This window comes from Rhinolophus sinicus, chromosome 9, assembly GCF_057876585.1.
Source record: "Rhinolophus sinicus isolate RSI-liver-muscle chromosome 9, RSI-T2T, whole genome shotgun sequence".
Taxonomy (NCBI): Eukaryota; Metazoa; Chordata; class Mammalia; order Chiroptera; family Rhinolophidae; genus Rhinolophus; species Rhinolophus sinicus.
This window is the reverse complement of record NC_142509.1, coordinates 2251653-2271822: the sequence shown is the minus strand read 5'-3', so window position 1 is coordinate 2271822 and position 20170 is coordinate 2251653. Positions and strand designations below refer to the sequence as shown.

The 20170-nt window shown below is 41.4% G+C and overlaps 1 protein-coding gene across 3 annotated transcripts in view; it reads right to left on the bottom strand.

The window, feature by feature from the left end:
* The window catches only part of SORL1 (sortilin related receptor 1), a 162058-nt gene that overhangs the window by 107144 nt on the left and 34744 nt on the right, over positions 1–20170 (bottom strand). For 2 of the 3 annotated variants that reach the window (XM_019717776.3, XM_074321522.2), the window contains exons 5-8: positions 19094–19161; positions 12878–13058; positions 1927–2028; positions 718–887 (exon numbers count right to left, since the gene is read on the bottom strand). In XM_019717776.3, the coding sequence (XP_019573335.3) occupies positions 718–887; positions 1927–2028; positions 12878–13058; positions 19094–19161 (521 nt within the window). The remainder of the gene's footprint in view (positions 1–717; positions 888–1926; positions 2029–12877; positions 13059–19093; positions 19162–20170) is intronic. The other variant, XM_088800793.1, reaches the window with a different exon arrangement.

The window sequence follows — 20170 nt, the reverse complement described above, 5'->3', positions numbered from 1 at the left end:
GACTAAATGAACTGCCAGCACAAGGTGAGAGAGTGGACAGCAATGACATGCCCTCTGACCTGGTGGCCATGGGCTTAGAGCCGGACCTCACCGCAGACCAGTCAGTCAGCTTCACCAGACAGCTCTTTCTAAGAGCAAAGAGTGATCCTAACCACAGTTGGACACCTCTCAGAAGTCTGGTCTGTCACACAACAAATGAGAGTAAGTGAACTTGTGGTACTCAGGAATCACAGTGCCACCCACAAATGCAACCCACAAATTCATAGCATCAACCCCTCCCAAACCCCAGGCTCTCCCACAGCCCAGAGAATGTCCATTATTACAGAAAAATCCCAAGCATGTGCTTTACTGAAAAAGGATCAATGACGTTGGTTTCTTTCCACAGACACCCACAAAACAATACCTTGCACAAAAACCAGATAACTGAATGAAAGGAACCCAAGGGAGAGGTTGACACGGTGTTTGAGACTCTAAATGTCATCTAGAGTAGCAGTGCTCAGCCTTGGCATCACATAAAAATCACCCAGGTAAAATCCTCTTACTCCAGCCACACCCCAAACTGTTCAATAGTCATCTTTGGGAACATGAGCCAGGAATGGGGTTTCTAAAAGCACCATTGGTGAGTCCAAATGTGCAGCTATTGTTGAAAACCACCCACTAGAGGTCGGTGGTTGTGTTGATCTAAGAAAGCCGGGGAGGGACTTCTGTACTCCTTACCTCACCAGGGTGTCACTGCCAGCCCCTCCTGGGCTGTAATAGAGCACGTTCTCCAAGGACAGGGAGAACTTCAGCCCCTCTGCCTCTGAGATGTATAAGTTGGTATGGTTGTTACTATGACTGACACACACAAACACCTGGTCCTCGGAGGCATCCGCAATGTAATATTCCTTTGGAATCAAAAACCAAAAATTACATAAGTCAACAAAAAGCATATGTCCCATGGGCTTTCTCTATACACACTAAAGCAATGACTTGCAAATGTCCCAGTGACAGATGTGGCATGAGCCCATGGAAAGCTCCCCAACCTTGGCAAGGAAGCCTGGCTGGCTCTCCCTTTGGAGAACCCGAGGTTGCTCTACAGCTGGCACGGGGCCCTTATCAGAAAATGGGGCACGAAATAAGAATGGGCCACTGAACTCCATAAATGACCTAAAAACCTCGTTTTACTTAATAATGTCTCCCTTTTTTTCCTTTCCCCATAAGAACTATCATTAGTACAAAGTAGAATATAGATTAACATGCATTTCCTTTCCTTTTGTTTTCTCCACGGTAACTAAAGAAAGGAGGAACCTATATAAAGAACAGACAGTGTGTTTTCTATCATATACTCCTCTAAGCTACTAACTGACCTTCCACCACACCAGCTGCTAGTATCAAGGACTTCAAATACCACCTCCTCCCTGTGGCCGCTTCTCAGATGGCCCCAGTCCACAATGATCTTTCCTATGGATCTCTACATTATAATAGACTGCATTTGACTAAATATGGTTGCCTCCTCTGCTTATTTCCCAGTCTCTCCATTCTGTCTGCATCAAAAAGATAGGACCCAAGTCCTACACCTTTTTCGAACCTAGCCACCTGTGAGCAACACAGCAAGTACTTAAATAACTATTGCTGTCACTAACTTCCTAGTCCGTTAGTACTGGCACACTGAGCCCACTGAGCCTCTAAACTTCTCTGCCAATGCTTCTCCACTTAAAGCAAATTAAAAGCTCCAGCTCAGCTCCACTTCAAACAGTAAGGAGGGAAAAAATAGACCAAGATGCCCAGAGCATAATGGCTCTGTCTAGATAGAGACCTATATAAAGTGACTTCAGAGAGCTTGGTGAAATATCCACCTGGCAGGACATCCCCACAGCACCCCTCCCAAGACCTCTTCATGGGAACAATGACACTTCTTCCCACCCCCAAGCGAACCCCACTCACATTAATAGGATGTCTTGTGACAAACTGGGCTACTCGCATGGGCTTCCGGCCAAAAGAGACCCAGAGCTGCACAGAAGGTGGCTGTTGACTGCCCGAGAGATGCTGCCAAGGAAGAGGAGAAAGAAATCAATTGTGCCACATTATAGCCACTCAAAATAAGCAAAAAAGGAAACAGAAAAGTCACACCCCTGATTCTACTGAAAACACAAAATAGAGAGTGTGACTGCAAATGCATATTTTTGTGACATCTGATGTCACTGGACAGCTTGCACTGCACTGCTTTATCCTAGATACCTGGTCTGCAATCGATTCTAGGTCCTCCACGGATATTGGATGAGGAGGAAGGACAATAATAGAAGTTGAGAACTTAGGCTTGGGGAGGCTGCAAAAGCTTAAGCAGACAGTGAAAAGGTGAGGCCTGTATGATGAGGCTGAGGGGCGGGGGCAGAGCCTACAGCCTCAAACCACCGCCGGGGAAGATCAGCCGCACTCCATGCGTACAAAGCATATTCTCTTCTCCTTTTCACTCCTATTTTCATACTATAAGGATACTTGGGGCTTTAACTTGCACCAAGAGTTGACGGAATTCTCATTGATTCATTTTTTAATTTTTTAATACATCTCATTGATTAAAGTCCTTTGCTAGAATATGTTTGCTTTGGTAATGTATTCCACATAATGTTGACCACAACACACTGCATTTCAGAGGTATTAAACCAGAATAAATCTTGAAAATGTGTATGAAAGCACTAGATTAAGAGCAAATCACTGAATCTCTCTAGCTCCCAGTTTATTGAGCTACAAAATAAGAAGCTGATTTAGATCAGGGCTTCTCTGTGGATGGGTTTAAACGGCCCAGGAACCCTGTAAATATACACGCTAATTTTTTGTGTACATGCACTCATTCATTCTGCTAGGGAGGGTTTATACCATTCACCAAATTTTCGAAAGGGTCAATGACTCAAAAAAGGATAAGAAGCGCTATAAAGGCTCTATGTGGTTTTGCACTTCTCAGAGGAAGGCACACCCTAGGTACACAAAATCACACACGTGATTACTATTACACTCACTGGAATGTTGGGATCCCTAGCCTGAAGGGCTTCATGTATCTGTGAGTCTGTCGTTCCTGTTCATTACAGATTTTAAATTCCTATAGAATAAGGAACATACCAATTTCTCTTAACTGTAATATAACAATGACTGAGTCCCTTGTGCGCATGTGCGCCCAGTGAATACTACGTGAAGAGCAAGCTGATGAACATGAGGTTAGTTTTGATTCATTTGAGCAGCACATATGTATTCAAACCACCACTGAACAAATGGATAAAAGTAGTTTATTTTAAAGCCAGATAGAGAAGTATAAAAGACTGCTTTTGCAATATGGCACCCTAAAAACCATGTTAATAGCTTGTACTCAGTATGGGACCATAGTAAATGATGGACCTATTAAAAATGTAAAATATATTATTACCTGAATGAGAAAACAGTTCCCAGCAAAATATGCATAAATTCCAAAAGCCCTCCTTAAGTCAATAAAATTTCTGTGTATAAAAATCAGATAATTAGTTTAAGTCACCCCATATGAATGCTTATGAATATATATGAATACAAGATATCAGTGAAACACGTACTTTTATGCTTTATATTTTTTCACTACTTCCTACTGTGGTTACATCTTAGAAAGGAGCCATTTTTTTCAGCGACCGTGACACCCATCATTAGTTAAATGTTCTTAATGAGTGCTGCAGGAAGGCCTGACAATTGAGTATGTATACCAAAGCAGGTCTTACTTCGCAAATGCAAAAATCACAGAATATAAAGGTCAGAAAAAAAAACCCTCAAAACACATCCATCCCACTTCCTTCTGGGAGAATTATTCCTAAACCGAGACAATTCATGTTCACTCATAATGTATTCTTAAAGAGTTATTATACTATTTCACTGCCACCAAGAAAAATATTAACAACTACACTATGGCACACTATTGATTATGAGATGTATTGTGAGGCCCTAATACTTTTCTTAACAAACCATGGGTTTTGTGGTTGTTGAGTTGTTCCTTATCATTATTATAAAAGTAAACATGCCTATGAAAAAAATCCAATAGTACAGGCAGGTATAAGGTAAAATGCAGAAGTTCTGCCCCCTACTCTCCACTCTACGAGACTAGTTTTTTCCTTTTGTGCAACTACATGTGGTCCTGTGACTGAATACTAACCGATGAGATGTAAATACAGGTGTTTTGTTGGATTTCTAGGAAGGCTGCTTATGGGCACTAAATCAGCTGGAAGGGGTCCTGTTTTGGCCTTTCTATCTTCATCCTTCCTAACTCCAATCAAGACTTGAAGGTTAGTACAGATGTCTTGGACCATGAAGGAACCTTGAGAATGGAAACCATTAGTCAGGATGATAGAACAGAGAGATAGAGGCCTGAGTCTGCAGTATCACCAAGACCAACATAGCCCTAGATCGTCTACTCCCAGGCAGCACTGAGTGGCTAAGCCACTTTTATTTTCAGTTTGTTATTTCTAGCTTAATACAATGCCAAATTGATACACGCAATTTTATTTTGACATGCAAATTAGAACATGATAGAAATACTGTTGTGCAACTCCACGTTTTTCATTAACAGACCATCTTACTGTTCTACAATTTAACTGTTTTCATTAACAGTGAATCTTAAGGACATCTTTCATTTAACAGTTATTGATGGGCCTTTAGGTTATTTCCAGAAGCACTCTTCAATGAACATACTTGTATATATTACCTCTTTTTGAGAACCACACAAGAATATATGCAGGATGCATTCTTAGAATTCCTAAGTCAATATTTTCATTTTTGATAGATAGTATAAACGGCCTTCCTGAAAAGCATACCAGTTAATACATCTACCAGCACACATAACTTCACCCACAACTAGGAATTATTTAAATGTTTTAATTTATATGCCAATACTACAGGGTCTAGAATTTATGATAAGATGTATTTTATTTGGTATCTTCATGTTTGATGAGTAAAAATAAATTAATATAAGTACCTGAATAATCTGAATTCCAGAGAGTACATTTATAATTTATGCTTCACAAAGAAACTAAATAAATGACACACACTGCCAAGCAAAGGCCAAAGGACGTCACAGTTAGCTATTCGACTGAAAGTTTCTCAGAGAAAATTGGTGGGTGAATGAGGGACCCCAAGGCATGTAGTGGACGAGGACACCAGTGCAGAATCACCTGGCTGTAGCATTCACTACCACCTTCTCCTTCGAAGCAGTAAAACAAAGTTTCAGCAAAACACCATCATCCATACTTATGTTGTGCATAGCTAAATATTTACAGATAAAACGATACAGCTGGAATTTGCTTTAAAAATGTTCCAGGAAAAAATAAGTAGTGGGTAGACAGGTGAAAAAAGATTAGCAAATGTAAAATAATATTGAGGCTGAATGAGAGCACATGGGGAGGTCATATCAGCATAAACTGTTCTTTTATGTAGACTTGAAAATGTTCATAATAAAAAGTTTCAAAGTTAACATTAATTGGAAGCACTTCCAGAATGGCAGGAACTCAAAATCCATTCATTTGTAACAGCAACAAGAACATTTGACAAAAATTCTCAAAACCACCTCCTTCAGAATTCTGAAAATTAAATAAAGGCATGCAAAACCCAAGGAGCATTTATTCAAGAACAATGACCAAGGCTCAGCAACAATAGCCAACTTTGTGATATTTCAACTTGCCTTGATCCTATCCCCTTCTCTCTAGCCCTGCAGTAGCCTTGGAAATCCACAGCTTCACAGCTACAATAGCTGTGAAAAACAGCAGCGTAGCGGCCACCGGAGGACAGAACAAGTTTGGAGCTTCCAAACTGTCCCACAGCCAGAGGGTTGTCACTATCTGATCTGCCTGGCAGCTTCTTTGAAAGCTATATTCTCAGGTCTTCTATTCATATAACCTGATTTAGCTCACTGTAAAAATAGACCTATAAACAGGGCATTTATGGAAAACTGACAAATGTTTAACATCACAACTGCTGGAGAAGCAATGCCATTTGGAGCTAGTGAGAGGATAACTGAAAAGCATAAAAGGAAAAACTGGGGAAGAAGACATCCGTGAGAGGCTTTGATAAGCTCTGAAATATTCCAGGGAACGTACAAGGTCACACACACAGAGCTGTGAGTGTATTCAGGAAAGAACCAAAAAGGGCCTATTCTTTCATGTCTGGCTAATAATTTTGAGGCTCTACACAAGCAGGAAACAAAGGCCTAGGCAGAGTTGTAAACTGCATTGAAGGCATGTCCCCAACACTGGCACAGAGGCCCCCAGCAAGGGCTGCCAGACTTACTGGTTCAAAGCATTTAAGGAAATTTCTGTCATTCATTACCTGACCACTAAGCTAAATTATCAAACACTGCAGTCGCTATACACAATAAAGAATATAAACTTTACAAAATTAATTCAGGAAACTCACAAAAGAAACAAAACAGGCAACAACAAAATAATAACAAAAAGCAACAATAAAAAATCCTGGGAAGGGGTACTCTGATAGGAGGAGTTCCCACACCCTATCATTTAAAATGTTTGGTTTTCAACAACAAAATGACAAGAAAAGCAAACAGGAAAGTATATCCCATACACACACACACACACACACACACACACACACACACAGTCAATAGAAACAGTTTTTGAGAAGGGCCAGATACTGAGCTTAGACAAAAAATTTAAATCCCCTATGATAAATATGTTCAAAGAACTAAAGAAAACCATGTATCAAAAATTAAAGTATGAGAACACTGTCTCACTAAATAGAGAAAACCAATAAAGAAATAGAAATTAGGAAAAAAAGAAACAAGTAGAAATTCTTTAGTTGAAAAGTACAATAACTTAAAAGAAAAGATTAACTAGAACGGTGTGGGGACAAAGTCCCAGAGAGCAGTTTCCAGGCTCCCTGCCTCGCGTGGGGTGGTGCTGGCTCAGGTAGTGAATGACCATCAACTGTGATTGGTTGGCCATCAGCTGTAACCAGTTAGCCAATTGGCTACTGATGTAACTGCCAGGACTGTGCTGATTGGTTGGTTGGTTGGTTGGCAGGAAGGGGAAAAGGTGAACGTGGATCCTACTGCATGTGTCTCACCTGGCCGCTAGTAAGAATACAGTGTATGACTCCCCTATCTATGGCTCCGTGGGTGTTCCTTTTGGCCTCAGCATATCCTGCGTGACTGTCTCACTAAATAGAGAAAACCCTGCATGACAAGCGGTTCAACGAGAGATCTGAACTGACAGAAGGAACTTTGTTTCCCCGAAAATAAGACCTAGCCAGACAATCATCTCTGATGCGTCTTTCGGAGCAAAAATTAATATAAGACCCGGTCTTATATTATATTAAACCCTGTCTTACAGTAAAATAAGACCTGGTCTTATATTATATTATATAAAACCCTGTCTTATAGTAAAATAAGACCTGGTCTTATATAAAACCAGGTTAAATAAAGACCTTGTCTTATATTATAGTAAAATAAGACAGGGTCTTATAGTAAAATAAGACAGGGTCTTATATTAATTTTTGCTCCAAAAGATGCATTAGAGCTGATTGTCCGGCTAGGTCTTATTTTCAGGGAAATACGGAAGAAGCACTGAACTTAAAAACATATTAATTCTGATGATCCATGCTACAACATGGATGAAACCTGAAAACATTATACTTTGAAAGCAAACAGTAGATAAATCTGAAATCATTTAGAGATAAAGACACGTGTGCTCCAATGTTCATTGCAGCTTTGTTTACTGTGGCCAAGACATGGAAACAACCAAAATGTCCTTCGATAGATGAATGGATAAAGAAGTTGTGGTATATATACACAATGGAATACTATTCGGCAGTAAGAAAAGATGATATAGGAACATTTGTGACAACATGGATAGATCTTGAGAGAGTAATGCTGAGCGAAACAAGTCAGACAGAAAAAGCAGAGAACCACGTGATTTCACTGATATGTGGTATATAAACCAAAAATAGCAAAAGAACAAGACAAACAAATGAGAAACAGAAACTCATAGACACAGACAATAGTTTAGTGGTTACCAGAGGGTAAGGGGGGTGGGGGGTGGGGGGTGGGAGATGAGGGTAAGGGGGATCGAATATATGGTGATGGAAGGAGAACTGACTCTGGGTGATGAACACACAATGGGATTTATAGATGATGTAATACAGAATTGTACACCTGAAATCTATGTAATTTTACTAACAATTGTCACCCCAATAAATTTAATTAAAAAAAAAAAAGAAAGAAAGCAAACAGTCACAAAAGGTCATATGTCATAGGATTCCTTTTACTTAAAATGTCCTGAATAGACAAATTCATAGGCAGAAACCAGATTCGTGTTTGCCAGGGACTAGGAGGAGAGGGGAATGGGAAGTATTGCTAATGGGTATGGAGTTTCTTTTGAGGGTGGTGAAAATGTTCTGGAATCAGGTAGTGATGAGCATTGTACAACTTTGTGATATACTAAAAACCACTAAATTGTCCACTTTAAAAGGGCGAATTTTATGGCAGATGAATCATCTCAATACAAGTATATAATTTTAAATGTATTGGTATTATAATTTTTTTCATCTGTAAATATGTTTGGGTTTTATTGTTGTATATGAGTTATAAACAGAAGGTGCCTACACCTAGCTTTATATATGCATATGTTTAAGTAAATCATAATTAAAATAATTTGTTAACAGTCGGTTTTGGTCAGTTATCCTAAACTTCACAATTCAATTGTGGTGAGCCAACTTTCATATAGAAGCCCACAATCCTGAAGTAATTACTAAGTTTTTCTGTTATCGCTATCAACATTAGAGATTTTAAATTAGCATAATTAAAGTTAGAAATTAGTTTTCAATTGTGAAATTAGTGGTTGGTTGGTCAAAATAGTGAAAAGTATAAATGAGCTCTCTAGGGAGATCAGTAGCATGCAAGACACGTGAATTGGACACAATATCCTAAAGAGAACACACTGGAATGAACAGGGCATAAAAATTTAAGGAACCCTGTAACCTGAACTTTTAGGGATAATGCCTAAGAGTTGCCAAGCTCTTGCACTAGAGGATTCTGATGCCTGATGCCAACTGAAAGGGTAACAGAATCCTGCCTCTGTAACGAGATTGGCAAACTTTCTGTATCGGTTCTTATAGAAATATTTCAGACTTTGTGGGCCATCCTGCCTCTATGCAACTATTCAATTCTGCCACTGTAACATGAAAGCAGTGATAGACATAAGCAAACGAGCATGACTGTGTCTCAATGAGACTAAACTGACAAAAACAAGTGACGCACTATAGTTTGCCAATCCCCGCTCTAGAACCGTGTCTACATCAACAGGAAGGAGACTCCATGCAGCCCACACACGGGGTCCTTTCCTTAGTGACACACATTTGTGCAAGAAATGTCTAAGCCTGGCTTTCATGACAAGTTGGTAGTGAAGCTATAGAGAGGTAGCTAACCCTCATCTACCTCCAACTTTCTGGCAACTATTGTTATCTTCCAGAAAGAATCTAACAGCTGTATATTACTACGTTAACAAATTGATGTCAGTTTGCAAAAGTGCCTCGTTGCTTTAATGGCCCTATCATTTTGATGTGGACGACTAAGACAAGTGAACTTCACGTCAAAAAACAAGGAATAAAAATTAAACTTGGGTTAAAAAAAAAATCAAAGGGCATCAGACAAAAGGTACGCATGAAGTAAGAGCTGGACCAACAGGGCAACAAAAAGTTCTGAAGACTTGGATCCATGCTCCAGTCCAGAACCCAGACGGCTGTCCCCATAAGTTCTAAAAAACTAACTTGCAAAGAATTATAATTATTCATGGTGCTGGAAGAAAGCAAAAGAGTTAATGGTCTGATACCAATTTTCTGTGATTTTGGCAATCAGTTGCTTGTTTTCCCAATTTGATTTGAGTCCATTTAACATTAAAGTCACTCGGAATTCCCTAAACCCATGCAGTCAGAGTGCTAGGCACACCCTAGACAAGTTGTCACACTTGTAGGGCTCAACACTCCTACTGACAGGGTTATCCAACCAAGGCCAATGTTGTTTATCCTTATAGCTTAGTACGCTAGTGTAATAAAAGGAGGAAAACAGCCATTTTATCATCCTCTGCCAGTTGTGTTTCTTCTCTCATCAAACTACACACTGAGAAATGTTCCTTTGATAATATAATTATTATCAGAAGCATCTACATATAGAAGGCCTCATTCTCAAATTTAGGATATTCTTAGGCATTCTGGGGCTGCTCAGGGAAAGATAATGCATTTGGGCCCTGCAATCTGCATTTGCAACAAGTGAGCTCTAGTGATGCTGCTGCAAGTGCTCCGAAGACCACAATCTGAGAAACACTTCCAGGTGATGGCCCAGCTCAGCTTACCTAGATTCTCTAGCTAACACCACTGACATTGGGATCCAGTAGCCCATCCATGTGCTAAAGGAAGAAGCCAACACATTAACTACAATTTTGCCACTAATGCCATTGTGGGGGCAGAGCCCCAGAAAGTAGTTTCCAGGCTCTCGGCCTCACATAGACAGGTGCTGGCTCAGGTAGTAAATGGCCAACTGTGATTGCATGGCCATCAGCTGTGGCTAGTTGGCCGTCAGCTGTAACCAGTGAGCCATTGGCCACTAATATAACTGCTGTGGCTACGCTAGAGGGAGAGAGGAGAAAGAATGGGGGCTAGCAAGAAGATGGCGGCTGGGCTGGCAAGTGTGGATGGCGGTTTGCGGACAGTGTGGATCCAGCCTCCAGTGAGAGTATAGTGCCACCAGAGAGAATACAGTGGTATGACTCCCCTACCTATGGCTCCGTGGGTGTTCCTTTTTGGCCTCACCATATCCTGCGTTAAGTGGGGAGCGGGAGCAGAGACCCGCAGGCCGCCCCGCATGACAGCCATAAAAATAAATAAGCCGTATAGAGAGTTGAGAATTGACTATCAAAGTACCAATAATTTAATGCCCCCTCCCCCCCCCTGCAAATTTACTAGCCTATGTTCTCTAGGCAGCGAAAGATGACATTCATTTAACTCTACTATACATCTTCTATGTTTCAAGCATTGTGCAAGATACTGGGTATTATATGAGTGATGATCAAAACAGATACAGCCCCTGATCTTACCACTGGCCAGGAATAATAAAAAACTTACCACTGGCATTCTGTAAATCACCTATGTCTAGAGAACAGACATAGCTGCTAGATCAGAATGGATGGCACAGAAAGCTCCAAATGGAATGTAACTTAGACTTTTGAGTGAGAGATCTAGAAATACCATGTTTCCCCAAAAATAAGACCTAACCAGACCATCAGCTCTAATGCGTCTTTTGAAGCAAAAATTAATGTAAGACCCAGTCTTATTTTACTATAATATAATATAATATTATATTATATAACAATACAATATAATATAATAGCAGGTCTTATATAAGACCGGGTCTTATTAATTTTTGCTCCGAAAGACGCATTAGAGCTGATGGTCCAGCTCGGTTTTATTTTTGGGGAAACACGGTAACAGGATTAAGGGTAACGCACAGCACCTCTCCACCTCAGCCCTGGCTCAGGACAAATCTGGGAATCAGTCACTATTCTTTTAAATTAAATTAAAATCATACCAAAAAATCCAGCCCCAAGAAACTAAAGCAAAAAGACTTATGAACACTGGAGGACTGGGGACAACAGTGGAACTCAGGACTGCCCAACTTGATGTCATACGGTACGTCCTCAGGACTGGTTTCTCACCTGTGCATTCCCACCACCACATGCCTGCCTGAGGAAACACAAGAATGTTTGTGTTCTTAGGCTGCTGCTGCTGCTGCTGTGTGTGTGTGTGTACGAGTGTAAGACAAAGATAAAAACAGACAGGCAAGGCAGGAAGGGAATGATCCAGGGAGTGTGACTCAGGGAAATATCCTGACAGAAGAAAAGCTGACACAGTTTGGTGGTTAAAAAAACATTTCACACGGTATGTAATGGGGAACCCCTTTTTCCCTGTTAAGGAGGGTCTTTTTTCTCCCCTCCACCCCCCCTACGCCCCCCCCCACCATCCCAAACGACTTATTTCTGCCTGGCCAACTGCCAATCATATAAATAAGTGAGAATCTGGAGGAAAACATTACATCTGATTTTTGTCCATAAGGTTACCAGTGATAGAAAGCTGAGCAACCTCCCAGTAACCAGAGGCCTTCAACAGAGCCTGAGGTCAACAAGCAAACAGCCGCCATGAAGAGAGCAAGCTTCTAGTCCCCAGGAGAGCAGCCTAGCCTGCTCTTGGCCAGGCCTCCTTGTTTTCCTTTACACTGGACAACATAGTTGCAACTTGTAACTTGATACAGTTGCAAAGCAAGTCCTGTTAAATAATCAACTGTGATTTTAAATGAGCAAGCTATTTCAGCATCTGGCTCCAATGCATCAAATCAACGGGAAAGATTTTCCCAGCAGCTGAGAGTTAAGCTATTTACAGACAGCTGGAAGCTTAATTACTATTTTTCTTAGAGCATTAACTCCCACTAGCCAATGACTACACATTCTATTAGCCATGTAAATTAACATTGGTCCAAAATTCGCAAAGAAATCAGCCTAAATGAAAGGAAATCAGGCAGTGGGATTGAAGAAAAATGCCACTGAGCCCCACCCCACCTTTCTGAGTTCATTGGGATTTCAAAGAAATATGTGTTTGTCAAGGGTGCTTGACTATTGGGAAATGACCAAATTCCCTGAGCCTAGAGACCCTCTGAGTGGGTGTCTCAGCTTCTCCAGTCCTCGACCTCCAGGGACCTTCCAAGCTCTTTGGGAATGTTCATCTATGTCCCGCACCTTTCAGTCAAGCTCCTCCAGGCCCTGCTTGTGCGAACGCACCTGCATGATCACAGAATGCCACACCTCAGAAAGGTTATTCCTCAGTACCTTCAACTTACCACCACCTTTGTAGCAAACATGTACTTGTCTCGAAGCTCAAAGTCTCTCACTTCCTCGAGGATCACCTCCTGGTTTTCCCAGGACTGAAAGAAGTCTGTACTTCGGAAAACTGTGGAGTAACCAGAGGGTTCATGCCGTTCAATGTAGATGGTGTTTGGCTTGTCATAGGGATCAATTCCCCTGGGAGGGGAAGGAAGGGAAAAAAAACAAACAGTTGTTATCATCATTTCCATGTTTAATCATTGGAGGCATGGAGGTTCTGCCAAGCACACAATCAACTAGGATTTAGGGCCACATACTGGGATCTACAAATGATTCTCTCTGTGCTACCAACATATCCCTTTGCTTGCTCCTCGGCTCAGTACTAAGGGAGAGGAACTGCCATCTGTAATGTGTTTTGTGTTGTTACTGTTGTTTTCAAGATATCCTGGGTTTCCACTCAAGGCAAGCTCTGACCAGGCTTGAGACAAATGGAAAGAAGAGCAAAAGGCAGAGTGTCTTGGAATCAGTAAGCAATGGACCATTTTAGGCTGTCAGCAAGTATCTGGCCTCAAGTTATGAACCTCAGAAGAATGGAGAGTATTTCCCCAGGATGCTGTGTTCTCAGAAGAACAGCTCGAGAGGAAACCACATAAGGAACCAGTGAGCCTCATCTTGTGCCCTTTCTCTTTCTGTCTGTTCTGTGCTGTGGCTATTGTCACCTATCTGTGCAACCATGATTCATTCAGTGCAAACACATGTCCCATGAGGCTCCTTCACAAACTCTCTCTTGCACATACTGATCTGCTTCAGACACGCAGGGCTCGCTTCTTTCCCTGTGCTTCTGTCAACACCACAGCCCTCTGCAGGGATGCCCTCACATACATTTTGGTCTTCACCTCTAAATCCTATGCATCTTCTGAGGCCCAGTTCGAGCTCCCCTCTTCCAGGAAGCCTTCCCTAATGCTCTCTTCCCTTCTCCCAACACTGGTAATGTATCTCTAGAGCACTCAATTTCAAGCCTTTTTTATGAGTTCTATATGAGTTTCAAACAGAAAACTGCTTTGGTTGGATGCATTTTGAATCAGCCTACATACTTTATACTGTGGTGCTTCTTATTATATTGTCCTACACTGTAATATATATTACACTGTATTATATTCATTCACCATAATGTGTTTGTCTGAGCTTCCAAGAGCACAGATGCCTTTAAAGTCCATGTCTTCTATTTCTTTTTATCCTACAGGGTTCCTAGCTGAATTGATCCTTGCTGCATTAGATCCATGGACCATAATTAGGGAGACTATTCCACACTGAAAACTGTAGAGTGATGAGCTCAAACTACTTTGGAGAAGAATCTCTGAACTACGGTCCCCCACAAATATGGCTCCAAACAGCAGGGAGGATGACTAATCTGCCCCAGGTTCCTAACACTCACAAGAACACCAAGGCCAAGCAGACTATTTTCACCAAGCAGGAAAAATAACTGGAAAACTCAGGAAGAGAGCTTCAGAGTGAGGATGCAGTTATTATGACCCAAGAAAAGGCAGAAGGGCTCACTTATGTAATTGCTTTTATACAGTTCCATCATGTGCACAATAGCTTTCAGGATAATGAAGGTTATGATACAAAATTCCTTCAAAGATGTACTGTCAAGAGCATGTTCTAAAAAAGAAAGAAGGAAGAGAGAAAGGGGAAAAGGGAAGGAAGGAGGGAGGGAGGAAAAGAAAGGCAAGGCAAAGCAAGGAAAGGAAAGAGGGAGAAAGGAGATAAGAATAGGAAAATAAAAGAGCATCCTTTTTACAACAGGGGAAGACTTGACTTTGGCCCTCTATTATGGAGTCTTACTAAGGCACTGGAGAAACCAACAGCTGAAGTCCTTATGTGGGAGACAACTGCCATCATCAGACGCTCTGTGGGGGGGATGGAGGGGGCAGGGGGCGCACGTTCTCTTCCACAATCAGAAGTACAGATTCAAGTACTTCCTCTACCCTAAAGGATATGCAAATTAAAATAAGGTTGCTGGTTATTTTTAAAAAGGCAGAGAGGAAGGGACTTTTATTCAGATATTTTGAGAACAGCTCAACTTCTATTATTCCTTCCTAGCCAAAAGCAGCAGCCAACTCTAGAGACAGTGCTGTGACTCTCACCCAATTCTCTTCTGTAACCCACACATGGACTCCCCATTTCTGAGAGCTGGTCCCCTACAAGTTTCTGAACCTTGTATTCGCTAGCTTTCCACCTCCTATGTTTACTTATCTATTTCCTGTACTCTTTGCCCTCATTTGGAAATTCCAAGCCTTGCTCTATCTCTGAGCCCAGTCATCTGCCCTCACCTGCCTGACATAACACTTAAGTGATGCTCCAGAGCATCCTGGAGCCCCTCCCCCACAGCATTTCCACTGTCCTGTCTTGCCGATCTCCAGCTCTGGATAACATAAATCATTGGTTTTCCTCACTTCCACTGTTCCAAGGCTGCCTGCCAAGACTGTTGAACAAATGTATGCCATTACTCTTTGAGGAGTTAGATTATACTCTCACTTATTTGGAGAATCCTAGGGGGAAATCCCCCAAATAGCCTGAAATTCCCTGACACCAGACATATAGTTATCTAAAATAAACCAGTCCTTTCCCCTAAAAATGTGCATGTCTGCACGGAGGCAGAAGACACAACATAGCAATTACCAAACAGGAAGTACCTTTTTTTAGAAATCCAACTGGTTGCCCTCTTAATATATGTATGGTTCCATGAAGAGATAAAAGAGCAACTTGTGCCTTTAAAATTCAAATAAAGAAAAAGAAAGTTCTAAGGGTATATTCCTCAGGTAGAGGTTGTATGTGGGTGAGATTACGGTTATAATTTCATTAAACTCTACAACCTCTGCCCAAGGAAAATAACAGAAGGGTCAGAAACAACTGCTCTCTGTGAAAAGGAAGACCACTAGAGCCTGAAGATACTTGGCTGGAAGGTTCCTCTTTGTGCTCTCCATCTGTACCATCCTCAATTACCAAGGAAGCAATATGAACTGCAAGACACTCCTCTTCAAACGGGGCTAAAAGAAACGCAGGTGACATCTGCCATCCTGTTGGGCCATTACGTTTAATGAAGACTAAAACCACATGTGAAAGTCAAAAGACAAATGACAAACTGGAAAATATAAACACACAATCTGTCTCCTATCACACAAGACTGACCTCACATAAAGAACTCCTGAAAATAAATAACAAAAAGACTCACAATCCACCAAAGAAAAAGGGCAAAGAGCATAAACAGACATGTCACAAAAAAAGAAATAAAAATGACCCTTAAGTGGGTTAAAAGATGATTAAAATCCTTCATAATAAGAAAAATGCAAATTAAAACTCTACTGCGATACTATTTCTCGCCTAACACGTTGGCCATGGAGAGAGGCACGATTCTAGGCTGCTGAGATGAGAACAAATTTGACACTTTCTATAGAAAATTTGGCAATCTCTACCAAAGTTACAAACTCAAAGCTTCATTCACTGGGGACACACCAGTGCACAAAATTGACAAAAGTCCCTGCCCTTGCGGGGCTTTTATTCTTTTGAAGAGAAAAAAAAACAAATAATAAGCATAATAATAGTATATTAGGATGTGATAAGTGCTATGCAAGAAAAGACCAGATCAGGGTACAGCAGACTGGGAATGACACAAGAGTAGCTGAGTAGCTGCAATTTTAATAGGATCCTTAAGATAGGCTTCTTTTATTTTTATTCTATTATGTTTTTTAATTTCATGACCAGGTTTATTGAGGTGGCATGCAATAATTCTTTTTTGTTGTTGTTGTTAACATTTTTTATTAGTTTCAGGTGTACAAAACAATGTAATAGTTAGACATTAATCATTTATATCCCCCCTCCCCCCATCTACTACCCCTCTGACATCGCACACAGCCATTACATTTCCACTGCCTCTATTCCTAATGCTGTACTCCACTTCTTGTAACCATATATATATATGTATAAAATTGCAGTTGACATTCATTATTGTTCAGCTTCAGCTTCAGGTGTACAGTGCAGTGATCAGGCATCTACATCATCCCTGAGGTGGTCTCCCTAATGAGACAAGTGTCCATCGGATACCCTACGACATCTTTATATTATTGATTACATTCCCCAAATTGACTTTTGTAACCCCGTGGCCATCTTGTGGTTACTGACTGTGCTTTCTAACCCCCTCACCTTCCCCCTTATTTCCACCCCCCACAGGGACTTTGCACTTGCTGTTTTTCTCCGCCTAGAATGCTCTTACTAAAGATATAGTTACTGCTTTCTCTCTTACCTCATTCAAGGCTGCTCAAATAACATCTCCTAAAAGAAGCCTATCCCAGGGTCCCTGTGGTAGGAATGTACCCTGGCATTTAATCTGAGAGAAACGATGCTGCATATTAAAGGGTTCAAAGCAGAGGACCAACATGATCTGACCTGTTTTTAAGAGAATCAATCTGGTCGTGTGCTAAGAATTAACTGTAGAAGGACAAGTGGAAGCAAAAAGACCATTTGGAGGACTGATGAACAACAATGGTGGCTTGAAGTAAAGTAGTGGCTGAGTAGTAGACCCTGGACATATATTGAAGGCGGAGTCAACAGGATTTCCTGATAGATTGAATGTGAAGGATGAAACAAACAAGGAATCGATGACTCCAAGTTCTTGGACTGAGCAACCAGAAACTGAAATGGGGAACATCACGTTTGGATCTGATGTGGGGGGGTGAAGGTCAAGAGTGAATTTGAGAGGTATCAAGTTTGCCATGTACGAATGGGTTGAGTGACCCACTGACCCAGCAAGCCTGTTCCTGGGAATCTGTTCTCCACACTCACCTGCATGTGTACAAAGTCATGTCTTCAAGATTATACACTACATCCATGCAACAGTGAAAGATCAGAAGCAACTAGGATTAAAAACAACTGTACTTTTTTTTTTCTAAACAGGACTTTATTGAGGAACAGTGTGTACTTCCAGGACTTTTTTCCAAGTCAAGTTGTTGTCCTTTCAATCTTAATTGTGGAGGGCGCAGCTCAGCTCCAGGTCCAGTTGCCGTTTCTAGTTGCAGGGGGTGCAGCCCACCATCCCTTGCGGGAGTTGAACCGGCAACTTTGTGGTTGAGAGGACGCGCTCCAACCAACTGAGCCATCTGGGAGCTCAGTGGCAGCTCAGCTCAAGGTGCCATGTTCAATCTTAGTTGCAGGGGGCAGAGCCCACCATCCCCTGCGGGACTCGAGTAATCAAACTGGCAACCTTGTGGTTGAGAGCCCACTGGCCCATGTGGGAATCGAACCGGCAGCCTTCGGAGTTAGGAGCATGGAGCTCTCACCGCCTAAGCCACCGGGCCAGCCCCACAACTGTACTTCTTAAAGTACACTTTCTTTCTGATTTCACTTTTCTTCTCCAAAACCTACAATGGCTTCCCATCGCTTTCAGAATTCAGTCTAAATTCCTTTATCAGGCACTACAGATTCTGATGCAAACATCCCTTTCCAAACTTTACCCAACGCACTGTCCAAAAATAAGACTCAGCGTTCAGCACCTAAGCACCACACTGTGTCCTGTCTGGGTTTTGGCCATTTATTCCTGTCTAAAATGCCTGGCCTGCACACCTCCACAGCTGCACCCTACCTCGTGAGCATGTCCTGGGGCTGTCAATGATGCTCCCATCTGGAAAGCCTTCTCATGCTATGTCCGTGACTTCTGAGCTTCTTCCATAATGTGTGTTATGTGCACAAAATGTCTTTCCTTACCTCCTAACCTGCAAACACTTTAAGAACTACATCCATAAATTAGTCGACTTCTTATACCCTAAAGCATTTAGCATGTTTTATATTCAGCAGACATTAAAAAGAAAAATGTTATGAATGAACCAATGAATTGATTTTATAGAGAGAAAAATCCCAATTTCTGATAGGATGCTCTGAAAAATGAAGGTCTTTAGAAACTCTTATACATGCAAGAACTTCAAGATTTTGCTGGGTTCCCTGGTGGATTGAAAAATGGGAAAGCTGTGCCCTCCTCTCACAAAGAACCTTCCTTTTTCATCCCACCCCACCCCCAGTGAGTCTGTTACACTTGCAGTTCTAATTCCCAGGTCTGGAAAATGTATTCCCTGAATCAAATGCTTCACATTTCAGGTAAGGGCAGGTCTGTCCTCCATGAAAGAGCCAGAACTGAAGAAAGGAGATTATGTAATTCAAATCTCTTAAATGGCACAACTTACCAAGAAAAGGACTTCACATGTTCCTGAATCATGATCCAGGTCTGTCCAAAATCATCTGACTTCCACAGCTGGAAAGACCAAAGCAACAAGAAGTGGTCATGACGCAACAGGCATGCACAGCCTGAATGGCATCACCAAACACTCCTGAAATCCCCACCTTAAATAATGTGCTGCCCGTGAAGACCAGCAGGGAAGGTCACCAAAGCCAGCTCAGTTACTCCAAGTGCAAACAGGGCAGAAAGAAAAGGACAGGTCTGCACTTTTGCGGTCTTCTCCATAGTTACTAAGGCCTCAACAGAAACTAGAAGGAAAGGTGATTGTGATTTGTCTTCCCTTGGTAGGTTATCAGAAACTATGGTTATTTTGCCATGTATAATGCGCACGTTTTTGCCCAAATTTGCGAGGGAAAAATAAGGACGTGCATTATACATGGTTGGTACTATTTTTGTATCTATATAAATGCTTTTAATTCTTTTATTTATGCTTATGAGTTAAAAGTTAAAAGTGTAGCTCTAGACAATCAATATCGATATCCATATGCAAAATAATACCCTGGAATAGGATCATGGTTTTGTTGAACTTGCGACGAACTTGCAACAACAAAGGGTTCTTGGCCTTCTATGATGCATAAATATCGTAAATTTGTTACTGGTACATAAAATTTCTTATACCTTGTATCTGTTCTTGTGTTTTGGGTGTGCAGGGAGCGCATTATACACGGCAAAATACAGTATGTCTTACTCAAGATTAGCCCTCAGATGAGGGTAAAAACAAAAGGATTATACTTGGTACTTCTTGCCTAGGAAACAGTGTCCTTAAAAACCAATCATTAAAATTGTATGGAGAGGACACTGGCTAAGTACAGAGTCAAAAAGTTCCAAAGCCAATCAACTGAATACACAGTGTACGGCCATGAGTAATTGATTTCCTGACCTTGCCAAAACAACCCAACTTCCAAAGACATAACCTGAGGGTTCCTCTGGCCCTAGCAACCTCGTGTAAAGAAGCAGGAGGCAAAATATACCAATAATCCACCTACACTGACCCCACCCACACTTAGGTTACTCCATAAGGCAT